The sequence below is a fragment of the Odocoileus virginianus genome, chromosome 5, assembly GCF_023699985.2.
Source record: "Odocoileus virginianus isolate 20LAN1187 ecotype Illinois chromosome 5, Ovbor_1.2, whole genome shotgun sequence".
NCBI classification, from domain to species: domain Eukaryota; kingdom Metazoa; phylum Chordata; class Mammalia; order Artiodactyla; family Cervidae; genus Odocoileus; species Odocoileus virginianus.
The window spans coordinates 49,815,052-49,841,686 of NC_069678.1; the positions used below are offsets into that span (position 1 = coordinate 49,815,052).

General features: G+C 36.1%; 1 protein-coding gene across 2 annotated transcripts in view; it reads left to right on the top strand.

The window, feature by feature from the left end:
• Positions 1-26,108, top strand: part of PIGK (phosphatidylinositol glycan anchor biosynthesis class K) — a 134,244-nt gene extending 108,136 nt beyond the window's left edge. For both annotated transcript variants that reach the window (XM_020878831.2, XM_070467899.1), the window contains one exon: positions 22,304-26,108. In XM_020878831.2, coding sequence (XP_020734490.2) covers positions 22,304-22,420 — 117 coding nt within the window. In that variant the 3' untranslated portion in view covers positions 22,421-26,108. The remainder of the gene's footprint in view (positions 1-22,303) is intronic.
• Positions 26,109-26,635: the final 527 nt, after the last annotated feature.

The following is a 26,635-nucleotide window of genomic DNA, read 5'->3' on the forward strand; positions in this document are numbered from 1 at the left end:
AGCAACCTGTTCTTTCTTTGAACTGCTTGTTGGAAAGTTTTCTTATATCTAATTAGGAACAATCTCTTATGCTTTCCACTCCTTCATTTTAGTTCTCACACTGACGGCTACATAAAACAAGTCTAGTCCAGGTTGCATTCTGCCAGCCATCATCAGATATTTGAAAAGATACTACTTTTCTCCTCAACTTTCCAATAAGATTCTGTTTTAAGGAAGACATTGCGGTGTCATGGAAAGACCATGGTCTTTTAAATGAGCAGGCCTAAGTTCACTAAGTAGGCTAATTAATAATTTTGTTATTTTGGATGATTTACTTACCTCTTTTACTCTAGTTCTTATCTATAAAATGGGGTTAAAACTTTCAATGAAGAATTGTTACAAGATAATGTGTCCGGAGCATTTGGCACATTCTTGACACATTCTTGACACTGAACAGATATTGGTTGTTTACAGATGTTGACTGTCTTCTCTTCTTCCTTTCCCATTCCACCTCCCCTCTTCCATATTTAGGAGAATGTATTTAAGAGCATGATTATTTTGTTGAGGCAGAGAATGTGTTAAAGAAATGATAGAAATCACTTAGTTACTCACTAACAAATGGGAGAAGAGAATAGGCCCAAACTACAGCTTTCCTTGTATCCATTAAGTTTGACTGAATGAAGAAACCATTGATCCATGTATTTGACTGATAAAACTTAGGGTACATGTAGAAAAATTCATTTAATGAAAATAGAACTAGATGGTATACATAAATAATCAGAAATTTTGGGAGTGTGCACCTATTTCATTTTTTTCTGTAAAAGATGTGTGGCTTCTTTACCAACTGAGCTATCAGGGAAGCTCAAAATGAGAGTTGCTCAGTTGTGTCCATCTCTTTGCAACCCCATGGACTACACAGTCTATGGAATTCTCCAGGCCTGAACACTGGAGTGGGTAGCCTTTCCTTTCTCCAGGGAATCTTCCCTACCCAGGGATTGAACCCAGGTCTCCTGTGTTGCAGGCAGATTCTTTACCAACTGAGCCACAAAGGAAACCCAAGAATATTAGAGTGGATAGCCTATCCCTTCTCCAGGGGATCTTCCCCATCTAGGAGTCCAACCAGGGTCTTCTGCACTGTAGGCGATTCTTTACTGGCTGAGCTATCAGGGAAGTCCTAATGGCAAGCACGCAAGCTATAAAAGGATTCCATGCACAAAATAACCCATTTCTTATATATATATATCATATTTCTGTACACAATTTAAATTCAGATTCATACTTGTAGCCATGAGATTTAAATTTGCTTAACTCTGAGTTTCACATATAATATATCCCTGAAACACTAGTTTTACAAGATGTTAGTAGTTAATGGGTTAAAAAGAGTTTCATGTTATAAGTTAGGGAAATGCTTAAACAAAAATTACATTTTTTTCTTCTGGGACTTGAAATCATCTTAATAAACTGATATGTATTGTGAAGGTATCAGATTTGAAACGTCATTTTATCCTCTCTTGAGGACATGCTTTATTCTTACAATTTATTTTACCAATATAAATAATGTAAAAACACAGAGTAAAAGAAAATCACTAGACAGGGGAGGAAAATTCTTCTATTCTCTTAGTCTTGAGAATTAAACTGACATAAGAGAAATTAACAGGAGAAAAGCATAGAAATTTTATTTAACATTTTTCTGTACAGATGGGAGTCTTCATAAAGAAAATGAAGACCCAAAGAAGCAGTTACAATTGAGAGCTTATATACTTTAATTAAGAAACAATAAATTTATGGAGGAGTGATGAGACAGAGGGGCTTGGGCAAGGGGCAGAAACTGTGGGAAAGTGACTAGGAAAACATATATGGGAAACTAATGGAAGATAAGGGTTATTTTAGTAGGCTAGTTTGTATAGATTCATACCCAGACTCCAGTAATGAGAATGTTCTTCCCTTACTGGTACAGAGATGGTTCTTTTCTCACAGGAAATTTTATGATCTGTTTTTCGGTAGAAAGGTGGAGGTCAGAGAAGTCTTCCTGCATCTGCTGTTTCTCAGGTGCTTTCAGTTCCAATAATATACCCAAATGGCATAGCTTGGGGTAGCAAGGTAGTTCTCAATCCTTTCAACAGCACTCTCTAGAGCATGGGTTGGCAAACCATGGCTCATGGGTCAAACAAGCATGGTACCTTTTTTTGTAAATAAGTTTTATTGGGACACAGCCAAACCCACTCATTTGCATATTGTCTACAGCTCATGTTGTACTTTGAGGGAGAGTTGAGTAGTTGGAAGAGAGATTCTGTGGCCTTGAAAGCCTAAATACTTACTCTCTGGCCCTTTATAGAGAAATGAAATGAAAAAAGACTCCTGCTCTAAAACCTTGAAATAGCTTCTCAGAATCATCAGTATTTGTGAACATGACTAATTTATACAACTACTGTTGTTGTTGCTTAGTTGCTAAGTTGTGTCCATCTCTTTGTGAAGTCTGTAGCCCACTAGGCTCCTCTGTCTATTTGATTTCCCAGGCAAGAATACTGGAGTGGATTACCGTTTCCTTCTTCAGGGGATCTTCCCGACCCACAGATAAAACCCACATCTCCTGCATTGGCAGGCAGATTCTTTACCATTGAGTCACCAGGGAAGCCCTTATTCAACTACAATATATATCTTAATTTTGTTTAGGAAAGAAGGATTTGTCTACTTTATAAACATAAATGAAGTGGTCTTTTTTATGGCCCACAAATATAAGTACAAAGGAATCTATGTTAATATACTGAATGCCGGAAAAAAAAGCTGAGCACTGAAGAATTGATGCTTTTGAAATGTGTTGGAGAAGACTCTTGAGAGTCCCTTGGATTGCAAGGAGATCAAACCGAGTTCATCCTAAAGGAAATCAGTCCTGAATATTCATTGGAAGGACTGATGCTGAAGCTGAAGCTCCAGTACTTTGGCAACCCAATGTGAAGAACTGACTCATTGGAAAAGACCCTGATGCTGGGCAAGATTGAAGGCAGGAGGAGAAGGGGACGACAGAGGATGAGATGGTTGGATGGCCTCACCGACTCGATGGACTTGAGTTTGAGCAAGCTCCAGGAATTGGTGATGGACAGGGAAGCCTGGCGTGCTGCAGTCCATGGGGTCACATAGAGTTGGACATGACTGAGCGACTGAACTGAACTGATGTTAATATATGCTACTACTTTTACAAGAAAGAATAACCATACCTACAAGCCCCTTAGCTCAAATGGCTTGTACATGGTACACCTTCAGGAAATATATGTTGAACTTATAATTGATGATAAACAGAGAAAATATAAGACCAAAAGTATAGTACAAAAGGATTCTTAGCTTTAAAATAAAAGAGCATCTGAATTTTGAAAGCATTTGTCAAACTGTTAGGAAAGTCTGTTTTACATTTTTCATGTGTAGGGAATAGATATATACACTATACACATTAAAGATGCAGAAAATGATGGGATATTATCTTTATATTGCTAGTATTAGTATACACTTAAATATCCTTTGCTGCATGAATTACCAAAAAGGGGTAAATCCTAGTAGTTTTTAAGGTAATCATTTGTATATGGAAATATAAATTAGAGCATGTGTTGTGGGGGACTGTTTCTTGCTTTAACTTACCAATTTGCAATTTCCACTCCAGGCAGTTATGCCTGCCTCCAAGCGCCAGTATAAAGTGGAGACTGAAAACATTTAAAGGTGTGTTCCATGTGTGCTGTATTTGCTGCTTGACCATGAATAGCTAGGAGAGCGGTACTCAGAAGAGCCAGCGTCTCTGGACATGTGCCTCATACCCATTTAGGCTCTTCTATTGCTGTTAAAACAACCTTTCTTCCCCACTTCTACCCCTGAATCCTAACACCAGCTTTCTCCAATATGTGCTCTATAGCTCGTTAGTCTTGTGCTTATTTTGTTGTTTTGTGTGTTGTAACTCCATGGACGGCAGCAGGCTCCTCTGTCCTCCACTATCTCCTGGAGTTTGCTCAAATTCATGTCCATTGAGTCGGTGATGCTATCTAACCATCTCCTCCTCTGCCTCCCCCTTCTCCTTTTGCCTTCAAGCTTTCCCAGCATCAGGGTCTTTTCCAGTGAGTAGGCTCTTCACCTCAGGTGGCCAAAGTATTGGAGCTTCAGCTTCACTATCAGTTCTTCCAATAAATATTCAGGGTTGATTTCCTTTAGGATTGACTGGTTTGATCTCCTTGTAGTCCAAGAGACTCTCAAGAATCTTCTCCAGCACCACAATTCAAAAGCATCAATTCTTTGGTGCTCAGCCTTCTTTATGGTCCAACTCTCACATCCATGGATGATGACTGGAAAAACTCTAGCTTTGACAATATAGACCTTAGTTAGCAAAGGGGTCTCTTTTTTTAACTTACTTTCTAGATTTGTCATAGCTTACTTTCCAAGGAAAGCTTTTTTTGTTGCCCCATAATATTCGTGAGGTAAGGGAGTTGCCTGGAGGAGGAGAAGTCTTGACCTATTCCCAGAGGAATCCTGCAATTTAGGAGTATTTTGTAATGGTTAAGAGCACTGACTTTGAAATCAAACTTAACCATGTTTCAGGCCTAGAAAAACCCCTTACTGAAGTTTCTAGCTTGTGACTAGTCAGGTTACTCAATCCATTTTCTCATGTTTGACATAAGATACTAATTATATAATTGTGTCACAGTGCTGTTGTAAGGATTAAATAAGATAAAATATGTGAAGGTCTTATAAGGGAGTGGATCTTTGGTCAGTACTCCATAAATGATAATCATGATTATGGGTAGTGCTGGTAGTTTTGTAACAATTGTTAGTTTTCCTCATCTGTTAAGCAGAGTAATGATATTATCTACCTTGAAGGCAATGCACTGACACATTTAAAATTCTTTAATGCATGGCGTATAGTAAATATTTAAGTGTTAACCATTATTATTTGCAGTTTCTGCTTGACTATTCTGGGTTCTAACCTAATGCATTCTTATCAACACAGATCTCTTGTTTTACAGGCTGACTGGAAATCCCTTTCCTCTTTCTTGATTCTCTTCTTTCCATATCAGTTAGGGATGTGGAAATTTTTGTGGTCTCTACAGAAGTATGTGTCTTTTAATTCTCTGGCTTAAAATTGGATAAGATGATAATTTGTATCTGTCGAGGCATAGCTTGTCAAATTTATTGCCATTAAATTATTTTTATGTCCTATTATCTTACAAATGTTTGTGTAATCTGTAGTGATATTCTCTTTCTTCTTCTTTTTTTTCTTTAAACCAGTTTTTTCAGAAGTTTATCAATTTTATTGAACTTCAAAGAAGCAGTTTTTGGTTGTTGATATTTCTCACCCCCCCCCTTTTTTTTGTTTTGCTTTTATTGAATTTCACTTTTTAATTTTATTTTTTGTGCTTAGTTTGGGTTTCATTTGCTCTTTTTTTTTCAAATTTCTTCAGGTGGAATCTTATTCATAAATTGCTGATTTCAGATATTTCTTCTTTTCTAATACAATCGTATAAAGCTATACATATCTCTGTAAGCATTATTTATGTACATCCCACACATTTTGAAGTATATGAATAAAGAGTGTCACCTGTCATTTCAGTAAACAGGCTGCCCACCATCAAGCCGTCAGCAACTGCAGCCACCCCTGACGATGCACCCTGAGGATAAGGAACTCAGAATGGAGAAAAGTGGAATACTGGCACTAGATAGCTAAGATGCAGATCAAGGGAATAATTTCAATAAGTCCATACTCTTGCATCTTCCCATACATAGAAAAGTGATAAATTCATTAACTTGAGATGTCTGGTTTTTAAAATATAGTTAGCAGTAATCTTTTGATGTTGGACACCTGGGTTTTTTTTTTTCTTTCCTTTTTTTTCTTGCCCCCCCACAGAAACTCCTGTATATCCTGACTTGTCACTTACCTCTTTGCAACAGGCCCTCAGAGCTATCTGAGAGGCTGTATCCTGGACTCAAGTCTTCAGTAAGTCTGCTGAATAAATCATCAGTTTTTCAGCTTTGCATTCTTTTCAGTTGACAAATATATTTTCATTAAATTCAAAATATTTTCTAATATCCCTTGTAATTTCTTCTTGGGTTACTTAGAAATATATTGTATACTTTCTAAATATTTGAATATTTTTCCAAGTTCTCTCTTCTGTTACTAATTTCTAGTTTAATTCCACTTTGTGGAATATTCTGTGACATCAGCCCTTAAAAATTAACTGAGACTTGTGTTAAAGACCAGAAATTGGTCCATTATGGTGAATGTTCATGTGCACTAATATAGCATTTGCATTCTAATATCACTGGGTGGAGTGAAATAAATATATCAACTACATCAAATTGGTTGATAATGTTCAGATTTTCCATATTCTTACTGATTTTTTTTTACTAATTCTGAAATTGTGCTGGAATACACAGTTATAATTTTTCCTTTCAATTCTATCAGTTTTTGATATGTGTTTTTGAAATTTTAAGTACATAAAGCATTTAGAATTGGTATACCTTTTTGGTGAATCAATCCCTGTATTAGTATGAGAAGTTCTTTTTTTGATCCCTGTAATATTCGATGTTCTAAAGCAGGGGTCCCCATTCTCTGGGCTGTGGAACAGTACCACCTGTCGAATCAGTGACAGCATTAGATTAGAAATAAAGTACACAATAAAGGTAATGTGCTTGAATCATCCTGAAGCCATCCCTCCACCCCAGGTCTGTGGAAAGATTGTCTTCCACAAAACCAGTACCTGGTGCCAAAACGGCTGGGGACCGCTGTTCTGAATTCTACTTTGTTCTGACATTAATATGGCCTGCCCAGGTTTCTTTTTCCATATTTCTTTTTCCATTTGGAAAAAGATTTTCATTTCACTTTTAACTTATCTGTGTTTTGAATTTAAAGTAGGTTTCTTATAGGTAGAGGATTATTGAGTTTTATGTTTTTATTCAACTTGACAATCTCTGCCTTTTAATTGGAATACTAAGATCCTTTGTAGCTCAAATGGTCAAGAATTTGCCTGCAATGGCAGAGACCTGGGTTTGATCCATGGGTCAGAAAGATCCCCTGGGGAGAAGAATGGCAACCCGCTCCAGTATTCTTTGCTGGAGAATTCTATGGGCAGAGGAGCCTGGCCGGCTATGGTCCATGTGGTCACAAACAGTAGGACAGGACTGAGCGACTAACACTACTACTACTATTAAGATCCTTTCACTTAATGTAATTATCAGTAGTTAAATTGGATTTAAATCTGGTTGGATTTAGATCTGCTGTATTGCTGTTTGTTTTGTATTTGCTCCATCTGTTTTCAGTTCCTTTTCTCTTTTTGTTTTCTGTTGAGTTTGTAGGATGCCATTTTAACTCCACTTTTGGTTTATTAAGTGAATCCACTTTATTAGTGTTGTTAGTGTAGGATTTATAGTATGCATCTTTAATTTAACACAGCCTGCTTTAAATAGTTGACTTCCCTGGTAGTCTTCTTACCAAGGTTTCCCTGGTAGCTCAGCTGTTAAAGAATCCGCCTGCAATTCAGGAGACCCCGGTTCAATTCCTGGGTCGGGAAGATCCCCTGGAGAAGGAAATGGCAACCCACTCCAGCATTCTTACCTGGAAAATCCCATAGACAGAGGAGCCTGGTGTGGTAAAGTCCATGGGATTACAAAGAGCCAGACACAACTGAGTGACTAAACACGAACTTTAAATAGTATATTATTTTATGTATAGCATAAGAACTTTATAATGATATGTTCTCAGTTTCTTCCTTCCATTCTTCGTGCTGTTGTTGTTATATGTTTTGATTCTACATCTTTATGAGCCATACAATATATTATCATTTTTACTTTGAACTGTCAGTTATCTTTTAAGGAAATTTTTAAATGTAGAAAATATTTTTATATATTTGTTTATCAGTTTGCCATTTTGATCTCTCCTCTTTCATTTGCGGAAGTCTGTATTTTCCTCTGGTATAATTTTCCCTTTGCCTGAAGAACTTCTCTTAACATTTCTTGTATTATAGGTCTGCTGTAGGGTAGGTAGCAAGGTATTATTATAGTATTATTGGTTTAACACTTTGGTATATTAGCTGTGTATATGCTGATTGTTTTGAATTGCTCCAATAGTAAAAGTTCCTTTTACTTTTTTTTCGTTGAATTTGTCATGCATTTTAACTCACTTTTGGTATTATTGAATTCCTTTAATTCTTTATTGAGATTATTTATGCAATTCTTAATTAAACAAGTCTTATAAATTTTATTTCCTGTTAGTCCTCTTACAAGATTTTTCCTGTAGCTCACTTTTCCCTGCAATCAGGAGACGGGTTCAATTTCTTTCGGGAAGATTGAAAGGAAATGGCCTACCACTCGCTTCTTACTGGAATCCATGTGCAGAGAGCCTGTTAAAGTTCATTTGTTCCACAAGAGTCCAGTACACAACTATTCTAAACAGACTTAAATAGTAATATTTAGTATCTCTATGGTTCTCATTTCTTGCCTATTCTGTGCTGTTGTGTTATATGTTGATACACATCTATAGATAAATATATACAATTGCTATCATTGTTTTTCTTTTCTTTTTTAAAAAATTTTTATATATCTATTTACTTTTGCCTGTCCTGGGTCTTCAGTGCTGCGCTTGGGCTTTCTCTCGTTGTGGTGCCCAAGTTTCTCCCTGCGATGGCTTCTCTTGCAGAACATGGGCTTTGGGTGCAGGGGTTCAGAAGTCGTGGCCCGTGGGCTCTGGAGTGTGCAGGCTTTAGTAGTTGTGACACATGGGCATAATTGCCCCGTGGCACGTGAAATCTTCCCAGACCAGGGATCGAACCTGTATCCACTGCATTTGCAGATGGATTCTTAACCACTGGACCACCAAGGAAGTCCTGCCACTGTTTTTCAGAATTTTGATTATGATGTTCCTTTGTGTGGCTTTCTCTGTGTTTCTTGGTGTTGGGCTTTGTGGCTTTGGTGGTTTATAGTTTTTAGGACATTTGAAAAAAATTTCGGTCATTATTTGTTTTACCTATTTTTGTCTCTCCCTACTTAGGACTCCAATTGCATGAATGTGTTCCTGCTTAATATTACGCCACGATAGGCATAACTGAGGCTCTGTGTATTCTTTTCCCTGTCCTTTTTCTTTCTGTGCTTCATTTGAGTAACTTCTATTGCTATCTTAATAGTTCTCTGCTAAAGTTTCTAATCTGCTCTTAATTTCATCCAACGTAGTTTTATCTTATATATATTTTTCATCTCTAGAAATCCTATAATAGATCTTATTTATATATTCTCTTCTCTCATGTTCACATTTTTCTTTACATGCAATTTATAATAGCTGTCTTAAGAGCCCTGTCTACTAAATACATCATCTTTTTCATATATGGGTCTATTTCAATTGATTTTCTCCTGGCTTTGGGTGATATTTTCTTCCTTCCAATGTCCTTTTAAAAGATTGGATGCTAGCTATTTTATTTTTGTAGTTGTTGTTGTTGGCTGTTACATTTTTTATTTTTATTTTATTCATGTAATGAGTGTTAGATTTTGTTCTGGGATCATTCCTTTAAGGATTGCTTTTAAGTTGTTTTAGGCAGATCCAGATTAGTCTTTTGGCAGGGCAGGGGCTGAGATAGCCCCACTGTTTCTGATTTAGCCCCACTGTTGTGACAGGAAGTTCTGCATATTATAAGTATTAGAAGTTGTTTGGCTTGTTGCTTTGGTGTTTTGTTTTGCTTTTCTGTATGAGCTTTTTGTTATGCATGCACAGATTAGAACTCCACTAAAGATTCAAGGAAATCCCTCTGCAGCTCTCTGGAGCCCTGTCTCTGTGGAGCTCCCTCTTCTCCTATAGTCTACCCTGAAAGTTCTAGCCACCAAAACCTCCCTGAATTCTAATCTGTGTCTCTTCAACTCTTCAGTACTGCCGGGCTCCGGTGGGTACTCCATCCTTGTGTTGTTGCAGCTTGGGAATGGCCTCTAGGCAATAAGCTTGGGCAGTTGAAGGATTCATCTTATTTGTTTCCATTCTTTCAAGGATCAGAAACCTGCTGCAAATTGTCCAACTTCAGAAAACCATTGTTTCTTACCTTTTGAATTATTATTGAATTGTTCAGAATGGCAGATAATTCCTATAGAATTTAATCCTACATGGGCAGAAGCAAAACTCTGATTACTTCTTAACAGACACAGATCCTAAGAAACAGATTCATTTATTTGAAAATTTGTTTTACACATTTTTTTTTCATTTATTTTCATTAGTTGGAGGCTAATTACATCACAACATTGCAATGGGTTTTGTCATACATTGACATGAATCAGCCATGGAGTTACATGTATTCCCCATCCCGATCCCCCCTCCCACCTCCCTCTCCACCCGATTTCTCTGGGTCTTCCCAGTGCACCAGCCCTGAGCACTTGTCTCATGCATCCAACCTGGGCTGGTGATCTGTTTCGCTATAGATAATATACATGCTGTTCTCTTGAAACATCCCACCCTCGCCTTCTCCCACAGAGTCCAAAAGTCTGTTCTATACATCTGAGTCTCTTTTTCTGTTTTGCATATAGGGTTATTATTATCATCTTTCTAAATTCCACATATATGTGTTAGTATGCTGTAATGTTCTTTATCTTTCTGGCTTACTTCACTCTGTATAATGGGCTCCAGTTTCATCCATCTCATTAGAACTGATTCAAATGAATTCTTTTTAACAGCTGAGTAATATTCCATGGTGTATATGTACCACAGCTTCCTCATGCATTCGTCTGCTGATGGGCATCTAGGTTGCTTCCATGTCCTGGCTATTATAAACAGTGCTGTGATGAACATTAGGGTGCACGTGTCTCCTTCAGATCTGGTTTCCTCAGTGTGTATGCCCAGGAGTGGTATTGCTGGGTCATATGGCAGTTCTATTTCCAGCTTTTTAAGAAATCTCCACACTGTTTTCCATAGTGGCTGTACTAGTTTGCATTCCCACCAACAGTGTAAGAGGGTTCCCTTTTCTCCACACCCTCTCCAGCATTTATTGCTTGTAGACTTTTGGATAGCAACCATCCTGACTGGCGTGTAATGGTACCTCATTGTGGTTTTGATTTGCATTTCTCTGATAATGAGTGATGTTGAGCATCTTTTCATGTGTTTGTTAGCCATCTGTATGTCTTCTTTGGGGAAATGTCTGTTTAGTTCTTTGGCCCATTTTTTGATTGGGTCATTTATTTTTCTGGAATTGAGCTTCAGGAGTTGCTTGTATATTTTTGAGATTAATCCTTTGTCTGTTGCTTCATTTGCTATTATTTTCTCCCAGTCTGAGGGCTGTCTTTTCACCTTGCTTATAGTTTCCTTTGTTGTGCAAAAGCTTTTAAGTTTCATTAGGTCCCATTTGTTTATTTTTGCTTTTATTTCCAATATTCTGGGAGGTGGGTCATTAGAGGATCCTGCTGTAATTTATGTCGGAGAGTGTTTTGCCTATGTTCTCCTCTAGGAGTTTTATAGTTTCTGGTCTTACATTTAGATCTTTAATCCATTTTGAGTTTATTTTTGTGTATGGTGTTAGAAAGTGTTCTAGTTTCATCCTTTTACAACTGGTTGACCAGTTTTCCCAGCACCTCTTGTTATAGAGTTTGTCTTTTTTCCATTGTATATCCTTGCCTCCTTTGTCAAAGATAAGGTGTCCATAGGTTTGTGGTTTATCTCTGGGCTTTCTATTCTGTTCCATTGATCTATATTTCTGTCTTTGTGCCAGTACCATACTGTCTTGATGACTGTGGCTTTGTAGTAGAGTCTGAAGTCAGGCAGGTTGATTCCTCCAGTTCCATTCTTCTTTCTCACGATTACTTTGGCTATTCGAGATTTTTTGTATTTCCATACAAATTGTGAAATTATTTGTTCTAGTTCTGTGAAAAATACCATTGGTAGCTTGATAGGGATTGCATTGAATCTATAGATTGCTTTGGGTAGAATAGCCATTTTGACAATATTGATTCTTCCTACACATTTTTAAATGAATATTTTTTAACCTCTCACTAGGGATTCTTGAAATTGTGTTGTTATTTGATCAGTGGAATTCTTAATTTTTTCCTTAAGTCGTAAAACCAAGAGTATAAGCTAGTAAATTGATTATTTTTATTTGAATATTTTACATTTCTTCTTTTCAAGAGGAAAGTAATATATTGCTAACACAAACTGATTATTTAAAGTTTATGAAGCCTTGATAATGTTTAGAAATAGAGAAAATATGACAAACATATCAAAATGTAGTAGAAGCACATTATAGTATAAGATATAAACCAAATATCATTGGTGCCCAGAGAAGAAAAAAGTAATTCTTACTGATGTATGAGAACAGGATTCATCTGGAGGTCATATTTGAGCAAAGTCTTAGAGAATAATGGAGTAGGAAATGGCACCGCACTCCAGTATTCTTGCCTGGAAAATTCCATGGACAGAGGAGCCTGGTGGGCTACAGTCCATGGGATCCTGAAGAGTCAGACACGACTGAACAACTGAACACTCATGTATTTGAGAGAATAAATAGGTATGGAAGAGTAGGAGGAATTAGTCTAGAATATTTAATTCCCTTCTATTTTTTAAAAATAACATAGGAAATTAGTATTCTAAGTTTTTCCACTCAAAGAACATTTGTCAGATTTAGTGTTAGGTTGATATTAGGTTGGTGCAAATGTAATTGCGGTTTTGAACCATGAATTTTAAATCATTATAACTAAGTTCAGACACATTTTTATTAATGCAAAAAAAGAAGGTAACACATTTTTGCCAAGGAGAAATAAGTTTGTTTATTCATATAGCATAAAAATCTGTGTTTTAGGATTCAAAAAACTCTTGGAAAGCATTTTCTGCCTCCTGCTGGTTGTAAACATGTTTTCATTGCATCTCATCATTTTGCTGAGCATACTTCTCAGATATAGTGGTTTTGCTTAGATGCAGTGGATCATATGGGCAGCAGACTGCCAAACAGTGATCATGACCTTTTTTGGGTGTAAGTTTGGCTTTGGGAAGTGCTTTGGAGCTTCTTAGTCCAACTACTGAGCTGGTCATTTTCAATTGTATAAAATCCACTTTTCTTCACATGTCACAGTCTGATTGAGAAATGGTTTGCTGATGTTGCACAGAATAAGAGGACACTTCAAAACGATGGTTTTTGGTTTTTTTTTTGCACTTGGCTCATAAGGCACCCACTTATGAAGCTTTTTCACCTTTTGAATGTGCTTCAAATGCTGAATGACCTTAGAATGGTCAGCGTTGAGTTCTTCAGCAACTTTTGTGAGAAGAACTTCTTGTAGCTGTGAGAGGATCAACTTCGATGACTGCTCTCAGTTGGTCATTGTCAGCTTCTGATGGTAGCCATTCTGCTCATTTTCAAGGCTGTCGTCTCCTTTGCAAAACTTCTTGAACCACCTCTGCACTGTACATTTGTTGGCAGTTCCTAGGCCAAATGTGTTGTTGATGTTGCAAGTTACAACCCATCTTGAACTTGAATAAGGAAATAGCTCAAATTTGCTCTTTGTCTAACATCATTCCTCTAGTCTAAAATAGATATAAAATAAACAGCAAGTAATAGTCATTAGCAAAAAAAAACCCCAAAACCAAAAAACCATAAAGCAAGAAGTGTGCATTAAAATGATGTATAATATAACCACATATTTTAAAGAATATATTCTAATATCAAACAGCAAATTTCAACAATGCAAAAACTGCAGTTACATTTGTACCAACCTACCTGTCTGTCTCTCTTGACTTATGTCCCTGATATCTATCTAGACCCTCTTTCAAAGGGCTCACCTAATTAGGTCAGTCTCTCTCTCCAGGATAATCTCCTTTTTGACTAATTGAAAGTCACCAATAACATCTTCATAATACTGTTGTGTTTGTTATATAATGTAACCTAGTCAAATGAGTGATATCCCATCTTATATTCATAAGTCCTGGTCCACACTCAAAGGGAAGGGATTATACAGCTTATGCACACCATGGAGAGGGAATCTTGGGGGCTCTCTTAGAATTCTGCTGACCACAGTTTGATTTATACTACAAGTATAATTTGAAGATTACAAATCATACTTTATTCAGAGGATGTTGATAGACTGGAAATACTAACAGACTACAACTAATTAAACAGTTGAAAACAAATAGCTAAATTATTTGCTAAAGTAATTGTAACTTTAGTGGATTTTTTTTTTCTTTCCTTAAAATATAATTTAACTGCTCTGATATGCTCATTATGTTTTAAGGAAAAACTCTTATTGAAACATTGTGAATTTTTCATTTGTTTTTCAGTAAATGTACAATTTTTTAAATCCTCAATTTTTTCTTTTTGCATAATTTTAACACTTAGTTCTGTTAACCGTTTGAAGTTCTGTGGTTAATGTTCTCCTAGAAACATGACAGAGGAGACTGAACACTGTTCACAGTTGGCAATGTAGTGCTGCTAAGCTGCCTGTCTTTTTAATTTGAAATATTAGGCATTTCAGTAATAGGTAGCCCTTAAGCTGTTAAGTGTTTGCTCATGACACATTGCAGCGTTTTATATATGCTTTTCACCTCTGTATTATAGCTGTTATTGTGAAAGTTTTTTAAAAAAAGAGTGCATTTAATAGCAGTCAGTAGAGTACCTTAACTACATAAAACTAGTCATTTTATGAGAAGCTCTAATATGGACACAAATGAAATTACAAGCTATACTTTAATGTGAACTTACCTCAAATGCAGCTGTACTACAAAATGCAGTAATTATACCAATCTCTCATTTGATTGTAAGTAAAATCATTGTAGAATGCCAACAATATTACTTATAGTTGTTTTAAAAATAGCAATATTGTTATTCTCTGGTAATATCATTAAATACATACTGAAAAAGCACTTTATTATGGTGCTGTCATGCTATTCATGTCATTTTTTCTCAAAGTAGGATATCATGTACTAAATGGTATTATTGTAGAACATCTTCTAAATTTGTCAAAGATGAATATAGAAAGATTCTTCTAGATGGACTCTTTTATTATAAGTATTCCTCTTTCCTCCATAAAAATAATTGAAGAAATACCTATCCATTGTAGAAAATGTATTTTCAAAAGTATAGATAAGTGTAGAGAAAAGTTTGAAACTACCTCTAATCCTATTTCTCTCACAGAAACTGTATTCAGACTTCAGTTTCCTTTTTTTGAATATTATAAAGATCATATTTCATATTAAATTTGCATTTTACTTTTATTTTCTTATTACAGTCTGAGCATCTTTCCAAATCATTAAACTTGAGAACATTTTTGATGACTAATTATGTTGATGTGCAGTATTTCTCATATTATCTATACAGTTTCCCATTTTTATTATGTAAATAACAGTAAGAAGAAAATCTTTGTGCAAAACCTTGGTCAGCATTTCTGAATTCCTTACAATCCTAGCTAGGAGTGCAGCAGATTCTAGGAATGAAAAATTATAACATTTTAGACTTCTGAACATGTAAATAGATTACTTTCCCTAAAAAGTTGACCATCCCTATTAACATTTACTAATTTAGTTTAGAAACAAGGAAGAAATAATTAACATATTATTTTGACTTGCTTTTATGATCAGAAATTATATTTTTCAGGTTTTTATTAGCCATTTGTAATTATTGTGAAAATTTTCTTTTCCCTATAACATTTGTTCATAAATCTATGTGTCTTTTCTTACTCATTTTTGGCAGATCTCAAAGTACTGAATTTATTCCCCTTTCTGTCATGTTTTCTCATTTATTTGCCTCTTGGTTTGATTTATACACTTCATAAAATACTGATTTTTCAAAAAGTTCTTTTAAAAATCTCTCCACCTTTTTATATCCATTTATTGCTTTTAGACTTATAAATCCCTTTATTGTGCAGATTGTCTGACATTTTATCTCTTTTTACCATATTCACCTGTGGGTGGTTGCTGGCTAAGCTCTCAGAGGCATTTCATTGTTTCAGATCCCAGAATGCAGCTGGATATTCATAGAGGGACCCTCCTGGCCCTAATGCTTGCTACTTTCAAACTGCATCCTTTCTTTCATCAGGATTTTCTAAGTGCCAGAGTCCGGTGGGTTTGGCATTGAATAAAGCAGATGCAAATCTCTGTCTGTCACCTTCCCCCTGCTATCGTAGTATGGCTGGGGCTTCACTCTTCCCAGTGCCTGGCTTTTACCATCACCATGATTTTGGTCCATGTGTCACTGCTTAGGTATTATCTCCTCCTCTCCATCAACTTACATATGACACCTTGTTCAAGGGCCAGCTCATTCAAGAAGTCCTGCCTGAATAGCCACCCACTGACAGTCCCCTTAGCTTGCAGGCCCTTTGACACATGCTCTTCACAATGAAATCCCTTGCAACTGCTCTCCACTGGAACCGTTAACATAGCTACTATTATGATGGACCCCTGGGTGCCACTTTACAAAAGTAATTTAAAACATTTTTTTTTTTACATGTCATATATTTACATCTAATTCTTAATTGTGTGAAGTATATTTTGGTTTGTAGTTTTGGTTTAGAAACAAAACTGATTTCTTTTCCAGATGTTAACCCATTGTTAGAGGACCAGTAAGAATATTTCCTTGCTTGTTGATTTGTTATAGTTCTTTTATAATATCCAATATAATACCCAAATTCTTGGGTACTGAGCTGATTGCCTACTTTCTATTCTGTTTCATTGATCTTTTCTATTTTGTATCAGAAAAATATTATAGATTAGCTTTATCATATCCTCTTTGATATTCAGGACTGTTTACCCTTCTATATAGTAATATAGATTTTTACCATATGAGATGAATTTATAAAATGAGATTTTATAAATTTATAAAATGAGATTAAAAAATGAGATTTTTATCCTCATGCTGTGGATATTCCCAAATATTTTATGTTTTTTAGTGCTGTTGTGGATGAAATTTGTTTCTATTCTGTTTTCCAACTCATATTTACTGGCACATTGGAAGGGTATTTTTTTATATTTATCTCAGATCTGAAGTCTTTGTTCTCAATAATTCTAAGAGTTGATTTTGTATAGTTTGTTGATACCTAATTGTAAACTCTGCAAATATAAAAATTATTTTTTCCTTGAGCTCACATCTGGATTGGCTGCAAATTCCAGAGTGATATTAATTAACAGTATTAATAGTGGGTATTTGTGTCAGAAAAAAACTAAAATTATGGTTAAGGTAGAACAGTGGTCAACTTTCTGTTGGAAGCAAAGTGATAGTTAAAAACAAATCATCTTTAATTACCCTAGATTAAATTAATTGCTTTGCAAATTTACCATGTGTAAAATACATCAAGATTCTGGGAGAAACGAACATTTCTCTAGCAGAGGGTTGGGTGGGGGGCAATATCCAATGAGTATGAATTGCTAACTAACTTCAAAAGGAAAGGAACAAGACTTGAGCTAGAGATTGTAGTTGGGAGGAGGAGGGTTAGAGAGAAGTGGGATGAGTTAGTCTCTAGATTCCCCCACTTTATTTCCTTGGGAGCAGTTCCCAGCATGGTGACAGGTGGAGTCAGTCTCTTCCCAGGAGGACTACAAGGAAGAGCTAAGAGTGAGCATAACTGCAGCTCCCTTAAAGTGAGGGGTACGGGGCGAAGAACATTCACGAAACTTAGCTCTGGAAGACATTGTAGCATGACTTCTACAGAGTCGGCTCTACACACTGTTCAGGCGAAACAGGTGTTTGCTGAAGTCCTTACTTAGTGAAGTTTAGATCAGATGAGTGGAATGGGGCTGAATTTCTTGTTCTGGAATGCATCAAGGGGGTTCTCTTGACAGACCTCCCTCACCTCATGCTGTTTTTATATATACCATTGTTGCGGAGACTTGGAAAGCATGTAGTTGAGAACTTTATTTTCTTGTGATAATAAAGGATCAGGATTTTTCCTTCTATATTAATGGTCATCTCAGTGGATGTATTTCATAGCTTTTGATGAATAATAAGCCACTCCAAAAGTTAATGGCTTAAAACTTCAATTATTTATTTGACTCGTAAGTCTTCAGGGTAGTGATTCAGGCTGAGTTTAGCTAAGCAGTTCTATTCTTAGCTGGGCACCTTCATGAGTCTCTGGTCAACCTTGTCTTGATTAGGCAATTCTGCATCTGGGAGATGGCTGATTGCTGCCTGGAGGACTTGAGTTCCTCACCATCTGATGTCTTTTTTACCTCCAGAAGCCTTGCCTAGGTTTGTTTCTCATGGTGGTAGCAGAGGTCTAAGAGAGAGCAGAAGCAGGCAAAGAAAGCCTCTTGAGGCTAGCATGGAATTAGGACACTGTTGCTTATGTTCCTTTCTCTTGGCAAAAAGAAGTCCCACGGCCAACTGATTCATGGAAGAAGGACATAGAGTATACCTCTTGATGAGAACTGTGATAAAGCAATATATTCAAAGTGTATGAACACAGAGAAGGAAGTAGGGGGAATTAGGACCTTTTTTCCCCGTGATTAGTCTACCACAATTCGGTGGATAAAGGACTCAGAGAGGTGCTTGGGACACCATCTTACAGCTTCCTTTTTACCTCAACATTTTGTCCCTGTGTCTTGTATTATTTTTTCTTTATGCTATTCATTTGGTTTTGGCCTATTGTGCATTTTTATTCAAATCCATGTCAAAATCTTTTTAAAATTATTCTTTTGTTCTTTCTGAAATCTGTTCAGAGATATGTTCTTTGTGTCTTCGGAAATTTCTTCTTCATATGTTGGAGTGTTTTTACTCATGGACCTCACCTTGGTTTTTGCTTTTTTCTTTAGAATACTGTCAGTATCTCCCATCAGAGCGTGTGGATGTTTCTCACCATCTACTTAGATTTGGATCCTTTCAGATCTGTATCTGAAGAATAGTTCAACATTTCCCAGTGACTGGTGGCCAGTCATCAGATGTGGTTTTGGTAAACTAAACTAGGGTCATCTGCTGCGGTGCTGGGTGTGCCTGGGTTTTGGACACTTTAAAAAGATGAAGTATGTGGAAAAAACACTGTTTCTTAACATATATTATTGAAAGGATTTTTCCTGTATTTTCCCTTCTTTGCAGAGATTTTTGTTTGGATGTTGAGCCTTCTTGGATGCAGTAAACCATTGTCAGTGCCCGCTACCTTCTGATATGCTCTTTACTGGGAATTATATTTAAATAGATGGAGAAAGAAGTATGCTATTAATTGGTTGGGGAAGAGTTGCACTACTCTGGCTGCCTCATAAAGTCACCTTCTATGGCAACACTGTTTCTCTTAAACAGCAGGCAGAAAGAGGGAGAGAGCTAAAATCCCTTTCTCAGCTGACAGAATTACGTATTTCACAGAACATAGCAATCTTTTGCATCCTGTGTACTATTCAGAAAGCTGGGCCACCATTTATTTGTTTCTAGATCTGGTTTCTAGACTTACAGATAGTGAAATTGTCTGAGGTTTCTCATCAGAGATTAAGTTAATTGTAGTAGAGAGTGCACTTGTCTCTTTCTATGCCTTTTTATGTGCCTTTCCTGAGAAGATGGGAGCAGCTGCACTAGCAGGATTCTTCACAGATGTCATGCTAAGAGTCCACACTGTATTTAATTAATAATTCATTTTCCATTTTTTGTTAGTCAAATATATGTAATGAATATACAATGAAAAATAGAGCCACTGCAAATAGTAGTTTTGAAAGGCTGAGATTTGCTACTTTTGTTAGCTTGTACAGTGTTGTAATGTGAATAAATATACCATTCCATAATACTTCTGGAGTAATAGCATACACTTCTTGGTCCTCCATTATTGCCTTCAGAGTTCGCCATTGACAAACCACAGCTCTAGCACTTTGCTTTCTCCTCTTGTCCTCTCCTGGGCATCAGTGGTCTAAATGTGGGACATATTTAGTTGAAGGATCAGGAAGCAGTACCTCCAGCATTCTCTGAAACAGTTTTTAAAATAACAGATTGAAATAACTATCGGGACCAATCTTTGGAGAAATGGTAGTTACTTCTAAAGAAGTTAACGTGCTAAGTCACTTCAGTTGTGTCCAACTCTTTGCAACCCATGGACTGTAGCCCACCAGGCTCCTCTGTCCCTGGGATTCTTCAGGCAAGAATACTGGAGTGGGTTGCCATTTCCTTCTCCCGGGAATCTTCCCAGCCCAGGATCGAACCTGAGTCTCTTATGTCTCCTGCATTGGCAGGCAGGCTCTTTACCACAAGCGCCACCTGGGAAGCTACAGTTGTCTTTTCTCAGGCAACTGTTTCTGGCTTCTGAGTTTAAGATGTAACAGTAAAATCACAACCTCGGGCAATCCATCTCATTGAAAAGTAACTAGAATTCCTACAGGTGCAGAAGTAAGATTTGCTGTTAACTACTTGATTATTTATTTCAGGAATTTGTAATGAATCATAGTGCCTAAATGATGTTCAGTATTTTCTTACATGACTTGGTTTAAACACTACCTGAAAGTTTTAGGTGCTCTTGAACTCGTGAGGGTTCATATCTCCTGACTATTTAGCACCGAAATTCATTAGTTTATAGAACAATTGTCTATATTATAACCTGTTCTTCTACAATTCATAGCTTAATGCCAAATTTTGATAATATTTATTTAGCTTTTTGAAAGTAATAACCTAATAACCTGTGTGTGTGTGTGTGTGTGTGTGTGTGTGTGTGTATTTTCAAATACTATATAAATCAGACTCCTAGTTACTGGGGAACATCTGAATCATACCTCCTCAACCAAGTCAATACTCTTTAAAGTGGATTCTCAGCGAGCATCCTCTGACTACTGTATAAAGGTGTGCTTCCACTAATAATAAATTTTTTTTTTTTTTATAAATTTTTTTTTTTTAGTTAATAGCTCTTTACTAGAAAATCATTTCCCAGTTGTGGAAATATAATTTTTGATCTTAAACTTGTTCATCCACTTGGCAAGAGTGACCAATGTTTGACTATTAGAGAATAAACAGGACAGAAACTGAGCAATAGTTAATCACGTTTATTTAGTTCACTCATTTCTTCATGTCACATGCTTATGATACTTATATGCCTACCTTTATTATAACTGTGTTTTATATTAATTACTATAGATTTTCCACTGAAATTAAATTAAGATTTTTCAGTGTTGCACAATGTTCCAAGAGCTTACAAACCATCTGAAATTGTTTGAGAACCACTGAGCTTATCATACATGTTGATGTATGACAAAAACCATCACAATTTTGTAAAGTAATTATCCTGTAATTAAGATAAATTAATTTTAAAAAGTACTAGATGTGTTGTGTGCAATAGGATTAATGTAATTAACACTGCCTTATATTGTATGTAGAATTTATAGAGTAAATTCTAAGAGTTCTCATCAAAAGGAAAAAAAAGAAATTATTGATTTTTTTATATCACATTACAGTTGTTGCAAATTTCTTAAAGTATTATTTATTCTCAGCTTGACTTTGAAATTATTATCTGCAACATTTTAATTTAAAAATTACATGTTACTTTATCAAAATTTGGTTTTTTAAAGTTTTGATAACTACAACTTCAATATAGTAATTAATTTCCTTTGTAAAAAAAAAAAGAAAAGGATCACCTAATTGAAAATCAGACATTTGCATAAATAACTTCTCCATTTATAAAATTAAAAGAAAATAGAATTTCTATCAAAATATCCTTTGGAATATTTTCAGTGAGTGTATAGTCTTGAATATGTTAGGTAATTATTAAATATTTTAAAGGATGTATAATAAACATAAATTTATAAGAATCATGGCAGTGAATTAGTGGCATGGTCCTTACTGATTTCTGGTAGATTTGACTTGTGTAATTTTTTTCCCTCCCTTCCTCTTTCCCTCCTTCCCTCTCTTCCTTCCTTCCTTCCTTCCTTCTTTCCTTTCTTTTTTATTTTTCCATGTGATAATTTGAAGATTATGTGGAGAGCATTAGGTGTCCTGGTTATGTAGGGGAAAAAACAAAATATAAGATGTGGAAACCACTAAAAGATTTATGAGCCTTTCTGGGATCTAGTTTACATGGTGACTAAAGCAAATTTCAGATTGCAGTTTTTCACTTTAATCCATCCTAGAATAGGATTCTCATAACTATCCTTACAATCTTGGCTCATAATCCGGGAAGTATTACTATAACTCATAAAGGGACAGTAGTCACAGACCTCCAATTTCAGGATCATAATGTAGCTGGTGAAATGACAACTAAATGGGGAAGGCTGTTCTGCCTTTCTGTGCTGGACAAAGAAACATACAGGACATGTTTGTGTGTGTGGAACCTGCAGATAGGGAAGGCTAACAGTACATTTAATTTAATCTACCTTACTACCCCTTAAAAGTACACTCTGTGAATCTATTTTCTGTCAGTCTTTATCGATTGTTAAATTTATAATGTCATTCTTGTTTTGCAGAAACCAAAGCTGAAGGATTGGCATCCTCCTGGAGGTTTTATTCTGGGATTGTGGGCACTCATTATCATGGTTTTCTTCAAAACTTATGGAATCAAGCATATGAAGTTCATTTTCTAAATGTGGTGATATATGAAGATTGCATGAAAGGCTACAACATTGGATATAAGTTCATGTCAATATATTTTCAAAAATACATTGTTCTTGTGTGACTTGGCAGAAAGTATAAGCAAACTGTAAATTTGAATGAGCTATTGTTTTTATAACTTAAAGAAAAATTATTGTTAATGCAAGTGCTAAATGGCACTAAATATATTTCAGTTTTTCATTTTGTGTGTTATTAAAATATTGGGATAAAGAGATCACAGTATTCTCACTGACTCTTTCTGAAAATAAGAATTTCCCCTTGTTTAATCCCCTTTCATTTGGAAAGGAAAAAAATGTGAAGACATTAAATTCTCGCTAGCAGGGGTATCCTCTGTTAATATTTTTATGTATATTCTCCTAGTCTTTTTCATATTTTTTTCCAAAATAGACATCATATAGAAGATTTTGTCAGTTGTCATTTTGCAGTGTATTGTCAACCATTTGCCTCTCCTTGGACATTCTTCAAGGACACATTGTGAATGGCTATGTACCATCAATTTTATGAATGTACAGTAATTTGTTTAATATTTTTCTATAATTAGACTACTTACTTTGTTCCCCAAATTTTCTTCTGGTTCATTCTTTGATGTGTTAATATGGACTTCTCTGGTGGCTCAGATAGTAAAGAATCTGCATGCCATGCAGGAGACCCAGGTTCGATCCCTGGGTTGGGAAGATCCCCTGGAAAAGGGAATGGCAATTCACTCCAGCATTCTTGACTGGAGAATTCCATGGACAGAGGAGTGTGGTGGGCTGTAGTTCGTGGTTTTGCTAAGGGTCAGACATGACCAAGTGACTGACACTTTCATGTGTTAATATTTTATTTATCAGCTATTTAGCTAGAATTCTACAGCTAAAATTGTAATGTGAAAAATTAGTTTTTTAATCTGTGGTACTGACAGTCCCCAGGGCTTTATTTACTGTCAGTTTATCTGGAAAATTTAAGATCTTTAGAAATGTCACATATTGACTGCTCAAGAGAAACAAATCCCATCATTTTTTGTTTCTAAGCATTCTGTGATCCTCTAGAATTGATCACCTCCTCTTCGGTTTCCTCACTGAAAAAGATATTGCTTCATTCTGTTTAAGGTAAACCTTGCGCAGGGGCTGGGTCTGCACTTTTTTCTGGACGGTCCCATAAGGTGGATAGACTATAGGAAAAATTTGTGCTTGTGGCCGTATCCTTGTGTGTGACTGATGCATCGTGTAAGACAGTAAGCCTCTTGTCTGGTCTCTGATGATGCAAGGCTCCTATCCCCACACTGACTTTTTCATCTTGCCAGTCGTAACAGGAAATGGTATTGAGATTGTGCTTTGCTCTCAGGCCCAGATTTGTTTCTTCATGTATGAGGGGGAGAAAAAAATCCTGAAAGTTGAGTATTCATGTCCCTGGGACACATTTTTATATTTTATCTGTTTTTTTCTAGGAACTTTGTGTTAATCTTAAAGTCACTATGAAGATATGTTTTGTAATTATAGGAAACATTCAGAAGACAACTCTTCCTCTACAATAAGACCTCTTAAAGCTAATATTCCTTAGATTCTGTTTTCCTTTTAGCACTTAAAATATTACCTTTTAATTATATGCAAAATGATCATTCTTTTCACAGGCAAAGGATTAACTGTGTTATCTCTCAGGTTAGAACAAATGGTATTGAAGCTTTTTGCAAGTTCTGAATCTTCATTTTAATGGATCTTTTTACTGGTACAGGAGGTAAATGAAGAAGGAAAAATTTTATCTGATTATATGGAAAAGCATCTTTTTGTACATAGAAAGAAAAGCAAACTTAAATTCAAATAGCTGGATTTTAATAGTCCTATGAGACAAAGGTTGACTGTGTTATCCTCTAAACACTTGCACAAGGTCATGGACACTATGGTTGGAAGGGGTAAGCTACTTAGATTAGTAAAGGAAATATGATTGTTCTGGAGCCAAAGTAATTTAGTTTGAATATAATGAAACATACCCTGATGGTAAAGCCTACCAGAAAGTAAAAGGATTCCTCTTCAGAGATTGGAGAAGGTGCCTTTCTTAGTTAAAACCAAACTGGGAGAAGTAATACTGGATATAATATACGAGATCAATTGTATTCCAGACAAATTTCAAAGGGCAGTTATTTCTTTCTGTTTCATTACTGAATTGTCAGAATATAGTTAAAGCAAAAAGCTTGAAATATGTTAAATGCTTAGCTCATAACCATAATCTTTTTACGTAAAGTATATTCTGCCTTCAATAATAAGTAAATCCTCTGCATATGTTAAGTGGGTAATACCATAAGTGTAATTAAATGGCCCAGACTTTAACTGATAACATAAAAGCACATCCTTAAATATATTCTCCTCGAGTCACAAATAGCTGAGCAACTGAAAGGTGTTTTCCCTTTGCCTTTCTCACAGTGTTGTAGTGAGGATCAGATGAGCTAATGATATGACTAAACCCTTTGGAAACTGTAAATATTTGCTGGTGTTATTTTTCATATTTCTGGTTAGGAAGACACCAAGGGGGAAGTTAATGGTGCCAGGGTCCCTTTTTCTGTTGTACTTATTTACCTTTCTAAGCTACTCAGTGTTATTCCTGTTCTCTTTGGTATTTTTTCTCTCTTTCCCTACAGTGCCCTTCAGGGAGACAAGGATACTGTAGATAAATGGATCCCAACAGACTTGTCCTGACCTTTTTGGGGAGGGACAGCATATAATGATGCTGTTTAAAGGCAGCCTGCTTGAGAAAAAGAAACCAAATGATGTGGATTTTAAAATTATGAAAAACATTTACTTGCAGTTTATGAAAGAGAAATGTAGCTTGGATGCAAATCTGATTAAATTGGATCAAGAAAAATTGGAATTAAATACAAAAAATAATGCATGCATTTATAGTTTCCATTTTTATATATCCTAAGCTAGTTGAAAATGATGATTCCCACAACAAGCATAACTCAGCTTGTTTCTGCTTACTGAGTATTTTCCACTGTGGTATATGTTGATATCATTTCTTCCATTATGTATGTTGTACAGCAGAGTTACTGTTACTGTGGGAATCATAATTTGAAATTTTGACTTGTGCGTTTCTGGAATCTTTACAATAAATGTTATATTAGCATAAAAATTTTTTTTCATTGAGTTTACCAAAATTAAATTCATCTATAGCAGATACTATTTTAACTTATGAAAGAAATATTTTATAAACATACCACAAGATATAACAATAAAATGAGATCAGTCTCCATTTTACTTTATGGAATCAGCTCCATTACTTCATTGTCACATTTCCTGCCTGAGTGCATATACCTGTGTGTGTACCTGCTACCGAAATATGAAAGTCTTTTAGTTCATAGACAGTATGTGCTAAGTTGCTTCAGTCATGTCCAACTCTTTATGACCCCATGCACTGCAGACCACCAGGCTCCTGTGTCCATGGAATTCTCGAGGCAAGTATACCAGAAATTGAACCCTCTTATGTCTCCTGCATTGGCAGGCGGGTTCTTTACCACCAGTGCCACCTGGGACCATACACCTTAGCCAGTATCCTTTTCCCCTTTTCTGCTGTTTTGAACGTATGCTGTAAAACATTTGATGCAGTTTATCTGAGTACACCCTTTAATGGGATTGATATAGATGAAGGTGTGATCAGGAAACCCATTATTAAAAATTCATTTACACTAAACTTGGAAAGGTGGTCACTGTCATTTTTGTTTCACTTGTGGTGCTTGCAGCCTCAGAGACTTCAGAGGGCTTTCAGATTCACCTGAGGTGTACACCCAGTCAGCGTTTACTGGCTGCAGCTCATATGATATGACCCTCTACTGATAGTGGAAGTGCCAGCTCTGACTGTGCTAGGATCTCAGGGACAGCTGGCCAGAACAATGTAGATCATTTCCTTAGGGGTCATTTAATAGGATCATAAATGTAAAGCCCCTTGTACAATACCAGGCATATATGAGAGATTCAGCATTTTGCTCCTTGGTGCAGGGCTCTACCTCACTCTTGTTTTTAACCTCTACTCGGCCCAGGTATCATTCTTTAAAGAACCGTTAGCCTTGGTGTTCTGGGCTGTCCTGTTCACTTCGGTTTTCAGCAGATGTCATCTTGAGGTAACAGTTCCTTTCCACTTTCAGTGCTGTTCAACACTTTCAATCCACAGGCTCTCTTGCCTGCCTTTTCACTTTTCCTCCCGTTTTCGAGAGGTTGAGG